The sequence below is a fragment of the Spermophilus citellus genome (genome assembly GCF_964194105.1).
Source record: "Spermophilus citellus genome assembly, chromosome: 2".
Lineage (NCBI taxonomy): Eukaryota > Metazoa > Chordata > Mammalia > Rodentia > Sciuridae > Spermophilus > Spermophilus citellus.
In genome coordinates this window covers 244,719,328-244,737,065 of record NC_138183.1, presented here as the reverse complement: position 1 = coordinate 244,737,065, position 17,738 = coordinate 244,719,328, and the positions used below count along the sequence as shown (strand labels likewise).

Sequence of the window (17,738 nt, the reverse complement as noted above, 5' to 3'; positions counted from 1 at the left end):
CATGCCTCTTCCCCCTCTCCTATTTTTTTTTTTTTTTTGGTTTTCTGTAGCTCTTCCTGAATAAATTACTTTTAAACTTCGTTCACATTTGCAATGATTATTTTTGGAATGATCTTTTCATCTTTTCCTTCTAGAACTTTTCAGTCCTTGCCCTGTGTTCACACCCCTGTGCAATTCCCTCCCCTTGTGTGTGCGTTGGACCTAGGGAATCATGTCTAGTGAACAGAATACAGCAACAGTGATGGTTGTCACTTTGACCTTGCTGACACGTTCTCTTTTTCCTCTTGCTTGCCTGCTCTGGTGAAGTAAGCAGCTATGCTGGAGAGACTCACATGGCAAGACACTGTTGGTCTCCAGCCAACAGCCATTAAGGAACCGAAATCCTCAGTCCAAAAGCTTATGTCATCACATGGCCAATAATCACATGCATGAATAGGGAAAATAATTTTTCCAAGCTTAAGATAAGGTTGCAACTTTCAGCTGACACCTGAATGACAGTCTTGTGAGAGATCCTGAAGTGGACAACCAAGCTAAGCCAGGCATGATGGACAGAAACTTTGAAAAATGTGCATTTTTAAAAACCACTTAGTTTGGGGGTAATACACTATGCAGCAATAGATTATTAATCCAGTACTGAGATAATAGTCTATTTTACTGGATAGAAGCTGTGTTGACAGCATTTTCTTTCAGACTTGAAAGATAAGTAATGCAGCTACAATGATACTCGGTAGATCCCTCCAGGGTAGTGTTTTGTGACTGTAATATCATGGATGCTTAAATATGGTTACTGGGCTGCTGACCATGCTAAAGAAACTGAGCTGAAGCAACTTGAATCTCCAAATTCTTCAGAAGTTTAGAATGGTAACACCACCCATAAACCCAGCCAGTTTGCATACAAAGATCAATTTATTTGCTTATAAAAATACTGTGGAAATTTGAAATCATATACATATGCATATTAAACTCATATTAATCACACACACACACACACACACACACACACACACACACACATATATATATAATTAAGCTAGAGTCAGTTTAATATTATTTTAATGGTTCTCTAAGAAAAATGCTTCTACCTGAAGAAAACTATAGATGAATGTAAATAATTATCTGATGTTATGTTGAAAGAAAAGTGAATCTGATGGTGCTCTCCTGAATTCAGCTGCCTTCCTTCACTGTGTCTGATGTAGTTGTTTTGCATGTGTCTTTATGAAGAGCAGCACGGGCAACTTTTGCTGGGTTGCCACCATTATTGGGGGTCCTAGCCTTGGGAACACACACTCTGATTGTGCAGGTCTTTGGCCACCTAAAATTCTGCTCACTCCTAGAGATCTTGCTTGAGCTAAAATCTACAGGGAGGTAGAAAAAGGGAATCATTGCAGAAAGTACAGAGGGTATGGGGAACCAGCAGGAGTGGATCCATGCTGTGCACAGTGATTTGGGGTCTGCAGACGGATCCCACTGAACACAAATGTATGTATTTATTAGATTTTAATGCTCGGGGCAGTATGTCTAGCAATGGAAAATTGTTTAGAACGTTTTTGAGAGATGGAAATAAAATTGATATAGCAAAGTTCAACCAACAAAGAAGACACTCATTTTCTTTCTTTCTTTCTTTTTTGCATGAATAATAGAATTGGTCCTTTGATTTTTGGCATGATAATGATTTCTCCCCTTCTGAGGAGGTGAAATTTAATGTCTGTCTTTGAATTTGCTCCTCTCTCATTCATCCCCACTGGACTTAAGTCCTTTCTGAAGACCTTAGTTGTTTCTTCAGTCTCCTCATGGCTGACTTCATTTCCTGGTTCCTCAGAGTGTAGATCAAGGGGTTCAGCAGAGGGGAGATGACAGTGAAGGTGACGGAGATGGCCGTGTCTGTGGGGAGGGCGGTGAAAGGCCGGGCATAGACATAGACGCAGGGCACAAAGTGCAGGGTCACCACAGTGATGTGGGAGGTGCAGGTGGAGATGGCTTTCTTCCTGCCCTCTCCAACATGAGACCTGAGCATCATCAGGATGACTGTGTAAGATATGAGAAGAAAGAAGAATACGAACCAGCTGACTAATCCATTGTTAGAAATCATCAGGAGCTCCAGAGTGGAGGTGTCAGTACAGGCAAGTTTGAGGACCTGGGGGACGTCGCAATAGAAAGTGTTAAGGACGTTGGGTCCACAGAAGGGGAGTGGGAGCAAGAGGGAGATCTGCACGATGGAGTGGACGAAGCCCCCCACCCAGGAGGCCACGATGAGGGCGGTGCATCTTCCCCGACTCATGATGGTCATGTAGTGCAGGGGCTTGGAGATGGCTATGTAGCGATCAAACGCCATGACAGAGAGGGAGAACACATCGGCTCCCCCTAGAAGGTGGAAGAAGAACATCTGGGTGACACAGCCACTGAAGGAGATGGTCTTTCTCTCTGACAGAAGATCTATCAGAGCCTTAGGAGCTGTGATGGAGGAAAAGCAGATGTCAAGAACAGAGAGGTTGCGGAGCAGGAAGTACATGGGGGTGTGAAGATGAGATTCACAGGTGACGGTAACCATGATGAGGAGATTGCCCATCAGAGTAGTCATGTACACCAGAAGCAAGAAGAAGAATAAGACCCAGCTCAGCTCTCTGGACTGAGTAATTCCCAGAAAGATAAGTTCTTTCACTCTTGTGTAATTTCCTGAATCCATTGCATCACAGATACTTTTTCAAGTTCATCTCTGGAAGAAATCACAGTAGAGTTATTAAAATATGGTCTGAAGTCTAGTGTCATCTTTTAGATTTGGGGGGAATATTTTTTCTACTTATGCACTGTGCCTACTATTCAGAATGTTGCCATTAGTTGTTGAACAATTACCCAGGATTTTGACTCAGTTTTCTAAGCGGACAGATCTATCACTGAAGTCACCAAAGATTTTACTACAAAATCTGACACCTAAAATAATAAAAAGCAAGCATAAATTTGACAACTTTAACAATTTCTGTTCAGAAGCCATCATTAAGACAGTTAAAAGGTTTCCTGAGAAAAAGGAGAAGACATTTACATTAAACAATAAAACAGTCATGTTCAGAATATGTAAAGAGTTGCAAATCAGTTCAGAAAAACCCCAGATGACCCAACCCCAAATAGCAAAAGGTAGGAATCAACATTTTGCAAAACAGGATATCTAAATTCCAATTCCACTTTTCTTGTTAGCATGGAAATGCAAATTAAGATGACAGGAATCAAGTGCTATATACACATTAGAAAGGCTAAATTGGGAAAGATGAAAAAACCCGAAGGGATGGTGAGGGATGGAGCAGTTGCAAGTCTTGCACATGGATGGTGGGTGTGTAAAACTGGCACAACCACTTTGCTGCTTGTGTTTTCTGATAAAACTGTATATGTAATGAGATATAGATGCACATTTCCTAAAGGTCTATTTCTGCCTCTGAATCTCTCCTAAGGATATTTCTTCTCCTAAGGAATATGTACACATGTCTACCAAGAGACAGATCCTAGAGTTTTCATAGCACCACTGTTCCTAACTCCCTCAAACTGGGAAAGGACCTAAAAAACTCACTAACAGTAGAAAATATAGTGTCACAGTCACAACAGACTATGCAGCAGTTAGAGTGACTCATGCTATATGTAAGAATATAAGTGAGTCTCACAAACACCATGTTGTGCTGGATAACCCACACTCCAGAGGGAACACACTCTCACTTTGCTCACATGGGCAGAATTGAAGGGAGCCTGAGGAGGCGTCTGTGGTGCTGATGAAATTCTGGGGCTTGTTCCAAAGGTGTATTCAGCTTGTGTAAAAATTCATTGTTCTCTACGCTCACAGGCATTTTTTTCTGTATGTCAGTATATTTCAGGATGAAGTTACAAGTAGTAAAATATATGTGGTCATTCCTTCACAACATTTTAGTATCACGTCTAAAGAGTCAGTTTCATGTACAGCAAAATGGAATGGGCCACCCAATTTCATAACAGCTGCTTTCATAGTCACACAGTTACAGTCTTCACCAGCTACAGTCTGACAGTCACCCTTGTATTTTCTACTCACTTCCTTTAGGTCCTCCCAAACTCTCAGTAGTTGACCTGCTGTCCACATGTAGTTCTTTTTATGATTCTGATTTTAATTCCTCTATTCCTTTACATTTTGCTCCTCTATTTTTCTTCTTTGTGGTATTGGAGATGGAAACCAGGGCTTCACATGTGCTAAGCAAATGCTCTACCACTGAGTGACATCCCCTTGCTCTCCTAATTGTCTAGGGTGGTTTACCAACGAGCCACATCCACAGCCCTTTTTATTTTATTTTGAGACCGGGTCTCACTAAGTCGCTGAGGCTAGCTTTGAACTTGCAATCTTCCTAACTCCACTCTGCTAGGATTATAGGCGTGCACTGATAAGGGGGAAAAAGGTCCTGAAAATACACCTTCCTTTTCACTGACACAAATCAGAGCCCCCTTTTCTCATTGCATTGGCATTAGTTCAGATTTGTCTCAGTCTCCCCATCATGAGTGTCAATGTTAACAACAACAGTGGCAAGAATGATGGTTCTAAATGACCATCCTAGGAGATTTCAGTTTTACAGGGTCTTTAAAGAAAGAATTGCCCACACTGTACTTACCACAGCTGGGAAGTGGAGGAAACACCCAAGAGGAAACTTGGTTTATCTGGAGTGTCCAGACCTCTTTTCATTAAGGACAGCAGCTCACTCTAGAATCTTTCTTTCCGTTTTCAAATCTGCTCAGAAGGCACAGCAGCAAGTCCAAGAGCTTCCTGTATTGCATGCCTTCTCCCTCTCCCTCCAGCTCTTCTTTTACCTATTATCTTTTCTTCTTCCCCCTTTCTCTATTCATCATTTCCATGACACTAAACTGTTTTTTTTCCCCAAGGAAAGGGGACTCAAATAGAGGTCCTTCCTTAAGAACTTAAGGCAGTAAGAATGTTGCAGCTTGTAGAACTGGCAGAAAACAAGGTGGGGCTGTACAAATGATGGTGATATAGACAAAGACAGTTCTCTTATTTGAGTCTATGCAATTTGTAAACCCCATGTTATCCAGAAACTCTGCTGAGCAATATCATGGCCCTCACATACATTTTGGACACATACATGTAGGTCATTTGGAACGTTTATGCCTTTAGGTACTACCACCTCCTATCTGGTGTGACCATGGAGAATTTACTCCATGAGCTTGTACCAAACTCATGAGTTCACAAGACATAGCTTAGAGTCCTCTTCAACATTCAGAATTATAATTTATCTGTAACATAATAATAAAAGACCTTCCTCATACACAGTGTGCTTCTAAGGAGGAGGTGAGTCATCCATGCCCCAGATGAGTGAGTCTTTCCTTACATAGGCCAGGTCCATCTACAGGGGCTCATCTTGCTATTGACCCTGTGATTCCCAACACTTCGGGGTAAGGAGAAAATTCCATCTCCTTTCTTGAAATAATTTTCTGTTTTGCTCAGGGACTTGGACTAAGACATGTATCAAAAGAAAATCAGAATTTTTGTACTCACACGTCTACTTATAAATGTGACTTAAAAAATTTATTTTTGGGGGCTGTGGCTCAGCAGTAGCATACTTGCCTAGCATGTGTGAGGCACTGGGTTTGATGCTCAGCACCACATAAAATAAAATAAAATAAGTGTCTATCAACAACTAGAAAATAAAAATTAAAAATTATTTTGCAATTATAAGTGTAGATATTTATATTATAAACTTTTACAGAAAGAAAATATACCATTATCCTCAATAAGAAATGCTGTCATTTGGAGATTAAGTTCTAGAAGGTTCATGCAATTTTCAAATATCATAGACCTGTAGGCAGAAAAAAGGAATTCAACTTTGCAAAATTTTTGCTTGCTTTTAGCAAACACTTATAGAGTGATTGTTGTGTGCTGAGCCCATTGAATCATTTTTTGTCATTCTAAATCTATAATATCTATATGAAATAGATTTTATTATCCCAGTATTATAGATGAGGAAACTGAGGCACAGAAAGAGAAAAAGTAACTTAATCAAGGTCTCACAGTTGGTAGAATTTTATTTCAAGCCAACCAACATTTGTCTTATTTCAAAGACTAATGTTCTTCTGCAAGTATCCTTCTTTTCAGTGGTGATGAATCATTCCCAGAAAATGCTGTAAAAAAAAGAGGCTCAGGAAAATCTTTTGCAAATCAAATTAAAGTATTATTTTGTGTAAGATGGTGGTGTTAGAAGGTGGCAGGTGGTGTGTGAGAGGAATGGCTGACAGTGAATTAGCCTGAGAGGATGTCAGAGTGACTTTATATGCTGAAGTGCTTGAATAAAAGCAGACTCTGAATAATCAGACTTTGTAGTTTGCAGAGACCTTTATAAATAACCTGCAGCAAATACATAATATTCCAAAGGAAAGGCACAGAGATGAAGTCTGAGTAATATCACCTCACATGTGGATTCCCTTGCAAATAATGGATTTGGTGGGTTCCTTTGAATGGTGTCTTTTTGCAGAGGATTCTTTGAAAGTATAGGATTATGCACATTGCATTAAAACACAAGCACAATAGAAAGAGGGTCAAGGCAATGGATTAAGAAATACAATTTTAAGTGTCTTGCAAGGTCAAAATAAAGATTATGAGAATTTCTTAAAAATCACCGCATAGGAGACCATACTTTGAAAACAAGCTTATTTTGGACAGAATCTGAAGACTAAGTGTTCCCCCTTGGCCCCAGGATTCCACAGAGCAAGCCTGCCTCATTGTCTGGGGTGCCCCTAGACAATTAAGGCTTTCACTTTTTCAAATTTGAAAGTCCCCTACTCTTGATGGAATCCCTAAAAGTTTTAAAATAATTATTCATATTCAGTGGGCATGTGAAGGCACAGATAAACTTGTCATTAAAACATCTTCTCAAAGCCCCAAACTTCCTTTCCCAGGCAAAAAGCCCAGGTGGTCATACTGCATAGACTGAGCTCAGGAACCACCATCCTAAATTCTGTTTTACCAAAGAATCACCCTCCCGACAGAGCCGAGCACTTTCTCAGTTACCCTCAAAACACTTCAAACCTTAATATCCTGCCCAGTAAGACCACTGACCTTCTCGCTGTTTTGCAAGCTACACTTTTCTTCTTCTCACTACTGAAAAACAACTGCTTTTCTTTGCTTCCTTAAAAGCCTTGGTTTTGACAGGAATATTCTACACACGCAGCATTGCTGAAAAAAATCAACACTAACAATTTCTCAGTTTCAGAACTTCAAACACACCAACACTAGCTGTTGGCTTAATCTCCAAGTGGGAAATCGATCGGCTTATAATGCTTGCACTGCATCTTAGAAGTGCGTACCAGGGGAATTCTGGGTTTAATGTAAAGCCTACCCCAAGGCCAGTGGTTTTGTTATCTTCTTCCTTCAGATGGGAAAAAGCAACCTCAGGGAATCACTGTTCTCACTCTTCTCTTCTGCTTTACAGTGCCTTGGACACTGTATTAGTCCCTTAGCCACAGCCCGGTATAGGAATTAGCAAAGGGACTTACAGTTGGGGATGAATGTGGAGGCTGAGTGGCCAACATGGTGGAGTTCCTGGGGGAGTCATTAAAATGTCACCAAGGACTCTCTGTCCCTCTCATCTTTCTCTCTCTCTTCCTCTCCCTCCCCTGCTCCCCCTCACTCGCCTCCTCTCGGTCCCTTCTCTCCTATCCAGGCAAGAGGGACATGAATACATGCACATTCAGGGCACATCCTTTCCCCTAGAGGAAGCACAAAGTGCATTTCTTCTTTGACTCAGGAAGAAAGTGTTGTATTAGATGACACCAAGGACCGTGCTGTCTTCCCCTTTACCAAAGTCACTTTAAAGGCCTGAAACCAGTTGGGAAATAAAACCTGAATAAAAGGGTAGCTGTGGAAAAATGAAAGCTCTGTGGTTACTGTTAGGGCAACTCTCAGAGGCTGGACTAAGTTTCGTTTTAAAGCCACATGTACACTGCCCTTATGCAATTATTTTCATTTACATCTCTAGTAACTACAATTTATTCAGAATCTAGAGAGGGAGCATGGTGATAACTCTTGATATTCATCAGTTCCTGACTTCATAAATAACTTGTTATTTTTTCATGAGTATTCAGAGATATTTATCATTAAAACAATTGACTCAGGGACATATATATGTACAAAGGATTGTTAGAAGTCGGGTGTGCATAGATTCACTTGAGTACTCTATGGTGCTTAGCAGCAGAGCTTAAAGAATAACCAAAACATACCTCATTTCATTATGCATGCATGTATCCAAACACCATGTTGTACACTGTAAATATATATGATTTTTATTTGTCAATTACACCTTAATAGAGCTGGTTAAAAAAAAAAAAAAAAAGAAACAAACAACCCTGGACAGGGGTTGTGGCTCAGCGGTAGAGTGCTCACCTAGCACGCGTGAGGCCCTGAGTTCGATCCTCAGCACCACATAAAAATAAAATAAATAAAATAAAGATATTGTGTCCAACTATAACTAAAAAGTAAATATTTAAAAACCCCCCGATTTAAATGGGGAAAGATGCAGCCCAACTAGTGATTTTATGTTATCCAGAAAAATGCTTGTGTGACCAGATGCAATTGCTTTCCCCTTCATGTGTGTGTTTGGACATGGTTTGAGGAGGTCATCAGGCACAATGACACGACAAGGGTTACACAGTACTTGTCCCCCTTAGAATTACACTTTGGAGATACAGTGACTCAGACTTTATACATCTTTGGTGTCATCAGATTCTATCATAGATATCAAAAACATGATTTGAGTGAATCACAAGAGATTGGAAGAAAGAACACATTTGCATGAAATGGGCTATTAAGTGATTCTCGGTGTGCATTTCTTATAGGCAGTTTCATAAAGAAAAACCTAGAGTCTTGAGACCAGAGCTATTGGGATCAGGGCAGTAGCTAATGAGGTGGCAAGTGTGAATTGTTCTTAGACTTTCTATGTGTGGGGAGGTAAGTTGATATGGTAAAAATTAGAGTGGACCAGGGGACAGGAAGTGGCAAACGTTTGAGATAGTTGTTTGGAGGCATCGTGAATGCTTCTGGGGCCAGGGCCAACAAGGGACACAAATGAATTGCCCTCCACATGCTATGATTTGCTAACTTTTGTCCATCCTACTGGTCCTGTCTTCTGGATTTATATTCGATCCATTGTCTCATTTTCATCTGAAACTATCCTGTGCTGTATCTCTCAGCTTGTATCAGCTTCAGGGTGGCTCTGAGCCTTAATAAAATAACAAGGAAACCTATTGTCATGCTTTAATGCTAGGAAACAAGAATTTTTAAAAAATTTTTTTAGTTTTAGATGGACACAATAATTGTATTTTATTTATTTATTTATTTTTATGTGGTGTGAGGATCGAACCCAGTGCCTCACACACGCTAGGCAAGCGCTCTACCACTGAGCCACAACCCCAGCCCAGGAAGCAAGAAATTTCAAGATGATAGATGTTTTGAATTCATTGTACATGCCCGTGTTTTCTACTCCCCCACTTTTTAAAAAGTGATGAGGGCGGGCCAGATAGAAGAAGATTAACAGGACAAGAGGGGACAGAAACCTTGTTAGGCAAAGCAGTAGGGCGATATTAACAGTGACATTTGCCTTTCACTTAGCATTTACTATCTTCCAGATAGCTCATGTTTTATACACACTACGTCATTTTAACTTAACCACTCCATGAGATGGATAGTTTATTTGCTCAAGATCACACAGCTGATGGGAGGCAGACAGAGATTTGCATCCAGGTCTGAAGGTGGAGCTTTCAGCTGCCAGGCTTTGCCACTTTCAGTAGCAAATAACACTAGCCCATAAAGGGACATTTTCAGATACCAACAGTTTGAAAAATAGACTGGTCAGAGTATTATCTTCTTTAACATTTCTACTTTTTCTCCAGTGGGAGGAAATATGAATGGTGAAGCTGAACTGAGATGGACCATAATAAGGCTGCAAATCAGTCCTTGAATAGAAGAGATGGACTGCATCATGGGTGGGACCTTTGGGGTTTCTGCCTTTGTTTAATCTCATCACAAGAATGTGCATCTGGCACATCTCTTCTTTGTTGAGACAAATCTCTTTATGCCATTATAATAAATCTTCCCAAGCTGCTTCATTTTTGATGGAGATCCAGGAAGGCAACCATTATGTTCTGAGGAGTTTAACTCAGCAGAGGAAAATTTCTCAATCTGTGATAGGCCAACCATACCCACAGAGGTGCTGATCAAAAGTCCTGCTAGAACATGGTTACAGCTTAGTATAGACAGATCCAATAGTGTAAGAAATGACATTCGTGTGGTATGAGACAATGACGTTTCTAGAATTATCTTGATTGAAAATTTTGAACAAACCACCTTTTCTTTCTGGGATTTTATTACTTTATCTTCTTTTTTTTTTCAGAGTAGAAATTAGAAGTTTATTAAAGGACAGCAGAAAAGACTTCTCCCGGAGGAAGAAGGGGACCCAAGAGGTGGAATCCGTGGAAGTGCGATTGTTTCCCCTTTTTATAGTTTTGGTGATGGAATGTAGGTGGGAAGGGTTAGGACACAGGTGGGCCAAACGGGCAGGAAGGTCTTTTGGGATGGGCTTATCACTTCTCTGGGATGGGCTATCTCCAAATCTGTTGGGGGCTGTTCATTAACATTTCTTTGAGGTGGACTTTGGCCTAGGGCCTCTTTGGGACTTCATTAACATTCCATGTGTCTCCTGTGTTTTCCCTGAGTCATTCTCAGCATGGCCTCCATTTTAGATTTCACTTGATGTTAGACCCCATCTAACTACACTGACTACCTAACTTTAAATCTGGCTTCATTCCCCCCTCTAATTTGGGAACTCCTTACTGCTGTAAGGAAGGGGGGCGAAGAATATCTTTCTGGCTTCTTCAGGCTGAAAAGGGATGGTGTGGGGCAAGCAGTTTGGAGTCCCCCTTTAAAAATCGGGTCTATCGAGTGGTCCATGATAGAAGTCTGATTGAGAAGTAATAGACTGGAGGGCCATTTGAATGATGGGTGGTCTATAAGAGAAACAAGAATTCATTAGTACTGGAACCAGATTGATGCAGCAATAAATCCCATAGCACAGGAATATGCCAATGAGTATGATGGCAAAGACAAAGACTAACAATGTTTTCCACCAGGAAGTACCAAGAACCAGGAGCTAAGATATTGTTTCCATGACAAAGTTGCTGAGGACATGGCTTCTATCTGAGCATGTAAATCTTTAAGGATATTTGTCACATTGCCAGAAATGTCAGGGATGTAAACACAACATTTAACTTTTAGGGTTACAGATGTCCTTTCCCTTAAGATGTAGTTTAATAATTTAATGTCATCTGATCTTGCAAAATCCTTTTACTAGTATGACCTCTGTGTCTAAGAGAGAAATCTTTAATTCTGTTACTTAGGGCTGGATACTCATACTAGCAAACACCAAGCCTACCTGTGTAGGTTAGGAATATCTGTGGGCCTTAAACTAAAAACTACTCTGGCAGTTCCTTTTGATAGTTATCAGGTATTCCTACCTAAGAATCTCTTTTGCAGCCTCCAGTTTACTTATTGTTGGAGGTTACATTTAACTATTATTATCATTTAAAATGCCCAGGAATAGCCGTGTTTTGGCTTTGCCTGTCTTTGCTAAATGTTTAAGATGAAGCAAGTCAAACTGACTTTTGTTTCTACCTATTGTTAACAGTCAGCTGAGTTTTCCTGGGAGTCCTCGGGAACTTCACAGCAGCTTCTCAGTTCTGCTAGTGCCATTTGCGCTAGGATGGGCCCAGGCCTTGCTTGACCATGTGGCTTCCCTTGGAAGCATCAGGGATGTCTCCCTTTTCTGATGACCCTCCTCTTCACAGCAAATGCACTGATTGGCTTCCTGTCCTCCACTGGTCTCATTAATCTCCCTGATCAGGAGGTTATGTGGCCTAGAGTTGCAGAGCTCTTTGGAGGAGTCCCCTATTCCCTGATTCAGACTGACTCAGAGGGCAAGAGCCAAATTTTTAATTTTAAAACTTAATCTTAAACATCTAGCAAATAAGTTAACAGCCTTATATTAAGAACACTGGGCTTTAATGTCTATCTCTCTATCCTGTAGGTGATAACTTCTTGTCTTAAATTAACCCAGGTTGTGAGTTCTTAAATCAGTACCTCTGCAAAACATTAATAGGCAATCTTAAATCATTTATAAGAAAACTACAAAATAAAATTATCAAGAGTAAAAACATTTAGTTCATATAATAGCTACCTTGAATTTTGGTGGAGTATATCTCCTGTTTGAGATCCTGGCAATCGTGACAAAAACCAACTTTTGGACACAATTTTAAATGTACTGAAATCTAGCCTACTTCTTTCATAGTCACTTTCACATGAGATGGGACATAGAGCCTTATCTTAAGTAAGGCGGGGCTCCTCATAAATCTTAAATACTGTAGTTCTGAAACTGATCTTTGCCTTTTTAAACATCATTTTACAAAGCCTACATAAATTGTTGCTCAAGTTCACATGAATATTAGCTAACACAACATAATATCACATCTAAAACATGAATTAAAGAAAGGCTGAAAGCTTTTAACCTTTTGTAGAGAAGTAGCAAAGTACTTTTGTGTTTTGCAATAAAACCTTTACATAGATTAGGCTCTCATTAACTTAAAAATACATTTAAATTGTATCTCAGTGTAAAAAGCAACATGGAACTTTACATAACTTATTGATAATAAGTACAGTTATAGAACACAAATGATATAAATAAATTTCCAACATGTTTTTCTTTTAAGCCTAAAATTACCATACAACTTTAGAACACAGCTTGATATAATGCTCTTTCTAAAGCTTCTACCTTACAGACTTGTATACCTGGAAGATATGAACACATTAATAGCATCAATTACATTGATATTTTTATATTAACCAAGTTTAGCTTTTAAAGAAATAACATAACTCAATTCTCTAAAACAACAGCACTTGTTTAACCAGCTGTTTAATTTCTTTAAGATTACTTGCTCAAAAACTTACACTTATAACCAGCTTACACAGACCTTCTTTATATAACCAAACTCTCTTAATTACTTAATCATATAGACTCTTATCCAGAAACACATTTTCCCTCTATTAAATCCATACCTAGAAACTTCTAGTTTCTCTTTTTTATCTGTTAACCTCCTTCTGTTCACATTTTGAAACAATACTTGTAAATTTTTGAATTTAAGCAGATTTAACATTTTATTAGGGCCTTTTTTGAACACCTAGAAAAACTTATAAGCTTAATTTAAGATCTCTTTTTTTATCTATTTACCAAATTTAAATTGAGCCATTTGAATCACGTGAATCAAAGATACTTGGATCCATTTTTAATTTTTCATGAGCGCTCCTCATATATCTATCAATTGTCATATCACTGCATGATATATGGACATACACACAGACATACCGACATACAACACATAACACAAGTGTAACACATAACACAAGTGTAACACATAACACAATAGTAAAGGCCTTGCAGCTTTCTCAGGTGAAATCTCATTGCAATGTTTTAAAAAAACTCCAGTTGATCAAAAATAGAACTTATCAGAAAAACATTAACTTGTCTGTAGGAACAAAATCATGAGCTCAAAAAAAAAAATATAGAATCTAAGAAAAGGCAAAAGTCCTAGAAAAAATTGACCAGCCAGTAATTAATAAATGCCATACAATTTACTCTTTGGTTTAATCTACTTTGAGTTCCCATAAAAAGACACTTTTACCCTTTTTTTTTCTTGGGCCTCAGATCTGTCTCCTACTGAGTGCTCCAGGCTTCTTCTATTTGCATATCAACTTAAGTCCTGGATGAGGTCTGGAAGGAACTGGGAAAACTGGAATTTTGAGCAGAAACTTCATGCCTAAGGCATTTTAACCATAAGTCACAATTTTCAGGTTTGGATGTTGAAAATTATGATACAAGTTTAAGATACAATTCACAAAATTTCATCTTTATATCTTCCTACACTAGAAAAACTTGCTCACACAAAACTGAAAATAGGATCTTAATAATATAAAAGCTACCATAGAAGAAATTTTTTTTTTCAGGATCATTAAGCCACTTTCTTTGTTCTGAAGTTCCTAAAGTAGTATTAAGTTACATTAAATCGCCTGAAAAATTTTAAAAGAGAACCCCACTCTACCATGTATATCCAAAATTAAGCTTTTAAAAATTTCCAAGACTGTTGCTATTTACCAAATCATAATTTACTATCCTTGCCCAAATCAATGCACTGGTATACCTAGTGAAATCTCCTTAGGCTACCCAGTTCAAAAATTGATGAAAAAAAAAATAAAACTAAATGATTGGGAGTTACTTGGGAGTTAATTTTCTATCCTAAGTATTTAAGTTCTCTGGCATGAATTATCTGAAATCACAAACTAAACAATTACCTAACCCTAACTTTTAACTGCAAGATTGTGCAATGCTTCAAACTCATTTAGATACCAGATGTTACAATGAAACATCTTTTAGACACACATTTAGCCTAGATTATCCCCCAAGAAACAATCTATAATAACCTTTAAAACAGACCAGATAAGAAAATATCTCTCCAGGTTTTGAACTTCCATTTAATTATGACTCTTATCAGTGGCACCTTAGATTTCCCATGAGTGGACCAGATGTTCTCACATAGGGGCAACTATAGGTGTAAAATCAAGAGTCTCAGTGTGACTGACTTTACTGCATTCAGGTGGAGTAATCCTTACAGTGCAGGGAAAGAATGAGGAAATTCCCCAAAGTGAAAATGGCTTTGGCAGCTGCTGGGAATTCCTGTTTCCCCTTTTACTTGTAGGATTAGCTCCTTTGGTTAGATCCAATTCCAGGCAATCTGGCATATCTCCTAACTTTCCAGTAGAGTCAGTTTTTATCTGCCTTAGGTCTTGAAGGGGGAAGGGGGTATGTACTTTGATCGGCTCAAATTTTTCTCTTGATTCTTTTTCCTCAGTGAGTCCAAGATTTTCTCTCTTCATGGCAGATATCATAGCTAAGTCTACTTTACACTGTTGGCATAATTTAGGATTTTCCCTTAGAGCAAAGAAAATCTGAACATACAGCACCTCACACCATTTCCTTTTTGTAAATTTTATCAAACTGTAAAATTGTATTAAAATTGATATTTTCCTCTGGTGGCCAGGTTTCTCCATCAGAGAGTTTGTATTGAGGCCAGGCCAAGAAAATGAGGTGCTTTTTCTTGAGCGTCTGAGGTTCAAATTTATCCCAATTTTTCAATACGCAGGCTAGCGGTGCACCTGGTGTATTGGAGAGAGAGAAGCTCCCGTCTGAGTGAGAAGAAAACAGGATTCAGGTGCCCATGCTGAAAACTGTTCTCATTAGGGACATCTCCCTAGGCTTGAGCTTCCTAAACGGTCCAGAAAACCCGTCTCTCACCTTGCTTTGCCAAGGGGTTTCTGGTCCCCTTTAGCAAAGTGCTAGGGTCTCAGTTTGCCCTGTGCCAGAGACCCTGGGAGGATTCATACTTAAGGGCCTTACTGCTTTCCTCCCGGCCACTAAAAACCCATTGCAAAAGAGAATCCTGTGCTCTTTTGTTGTCTTTGCTCTGTAGACTAAAGGAGCCACCTAAGTGTTAAGGGATATCTACTGGTTGTAGGGTAGCAGATTACCGGAGGAGTTGATTCTAAAAATGCCTCTCTAGTAGCTTAAGGAACACAGCTCATTTTAAACATTGGGGCGGTAAAACAGACTAGTAAAAGTTACCTATGCATCTTAGGGAACCTAGGCAGATTTTGCTAATTATCTCATGCCTTTCTCAGTCCTACAACCTGAATTGCTAAACATTTCTGACCTGCGAAGGAAGGGGAGCATCCAGGAGGAATGGATGCGAGGTTGGGAGTGTTGCGCGTAGCCCATACGGAGGCAAATGTGATTGGGGCTTTCCCTCAGTGCCATTCATCTACCGATCACCCTAGATACCCCTGAGGGCTGTCGGGAGGGGGCTCAAGAGAAAGGAACCTTAAGAATCCTCTGAGAGTAGCCCAGACCAGAATTCCGCAGTTGTTCCAAACTCCTTCCTCCACCTCCACGCATCCGAGGCAGACCGGGATTCAGGACACTGTGTACTCACGCCAATTGCTCTCTGGGCCCAGACAGAAAAGTTGGAAGCGGCTTTGGCAGAACCCAACATGCCTGCTCTGTATCGAACAGGTGATTGAGAGCTGCCTAGGCCGAGAAACCTCTCACCCGAGTCTTGAAGAGTGGCGGCTGCACTAATTGCGTTTAAGTAGCTGTCGGGTGCCCACCTTATCCTCCAGAAAGAAAGAGAAAGATGCACCCCAAACAGACATGGGGTGCGTGCACTAACCTCGGTGTAGAATCTCGGTCTGGGACCTCCAATATGTTACCGCTGTTGACCGGTGACGAGTCCTTGCTTCCCCAATGTTGAAGAATAACACCAGAGAAGCACACGCCGAGGCAAGGTCAGAATAGAGATTAGAAGTTTATTAAAGGACAGCAGAAAAGACTTCTCCCGGAGGAAGAAGGGGACCCAAGAGGTGGAATCCCTACTTTATCTTCTGAAAAAGGAGTTGAACTAGATCATGCAGTCATTTTGATTGACATATTTTTACTTTGATTTTGATTGGAAATATAGACATCAGCTCAATCCTATCATGGTAGTTACTTCATGTGAAACAGAAGCTTGGGTTGTTACCTATTAATCTAAACAGGCAGATAAATGGCTACTTAGGATGGCGGTTGGTTGCGTTTGGGTACACAAATCCATGGGCAACACAGGAAAGGACTCCTTGGTGATAAAGCGTTGGGATTCTTTTTCTACTCCCTTTCAGAAGGCAGGAGTCTTTTCTTCAGTCTCCTCATGGCTGACTTCATTTCCTGGTTCCTCAGAGTGTAGATCAAGGGGTTCAGCAGAGGGGAGATGACAGTGAAGGTGACGGAGATGGCCGTGTCTGTGGGGAGAGCGGTGAAAGGCCGGGCATAGACATAGATGCAGGGCACAAAGTGCAGGGTCACCACAGTGATGTGGGAGGTGCAGGTGGAGATGGCTTTCCTCCTGCCCTCCCCTGCCCGGGACCTCAGCATCATCAGGATGACTGTGTAGGACACAAGGAGAAGGACAAACCACAGGGTAGTGACCAGGCCATTGTTGGAAATCATCAGGAGCTCTAGAGTTAATGTGTTGGTGCAGGCGAGTTTCAGGACCTGGGGGACGTCACAGTAGAAGGTGTCAAGAACATTGGGTCCACAGAAGGGCAGTGGGAGCAAAAGGGAGATCTGCGCGATGGAGTGGATGAAGCCCCCCACCCAGGAGGCCACGATGAGGGCAGTGCATTTCCCCCAACTCATGATGGTCACGTAGTGCAGGGGCTTGGAGATGGCCATGTAGCGGTCAAACGCCATGACAGAGAGGGAGAAAATGTCTGCCCCACCAAGGAGGTGGAAGAAGAACATCTGTGTCATACAGCCTACGTAGGAAATGGTCTTCTTCTTTGATAGAAGGTCCACCAAGACCTTAGGAGCCGTGATGGAGGAGAAGCAGATGTCAAGGATGGCTAGGTTGCGGAGCAGCAAGTACATGGGGGTGTGAAGGCGGGACTCACAGGTCACAGTGACCAGGATAAGGAGGTTTCCCAGCAGAGTCGTCATGTACACAAAACACAGAATGATAAATAAGACCACACTCAGGTCTTGGGACTGAGTAAGTCCTAGAAATATAAATTCTTTTATTGTGGTGTCATTTCCTAACTCCAT

General features: G+C 40.4%; 2 protein-coding genes across 2 annotated transcripts; both read right to left on the bottom strand.

Annotated features, from left to right (window-relative positions):
- Positions 1-1,747: 1,747 nt before the first annotated feature.
- Positions 1,748-2,683, bottom strand: LOC308641896 (olfactory receptor 4D9; the record flags this gene model as incomplete). Its single annotated transcript, XM_081280474.1, has 1 exon — positions 1,748-2,683. The coding sequence occupies one exon, from the start codon at positions 2,681-2,683 to the stop codon at positions 1,748-1,750; it is 936 nt and encodes a 311-aa protein (XP_081136600.1).
- Positions 2,684-16,802: 14,119 nt separating this feature from the next.
- LOC308640866 (olfactory receptor 4D11) lies at positions 16,803-17,738 on the bottom strand (the record flags this gene model as incomplete). The annotated part of the gene is made up of 1 exon (XM_081278821.1): positions 16,803-17,738. One exon carries the CDS (start codon positions 17,736-17,738, stop codon positions 16,803-16,805), a length of 936 nt encoding a protein of 311 aa, XP_081134947.1.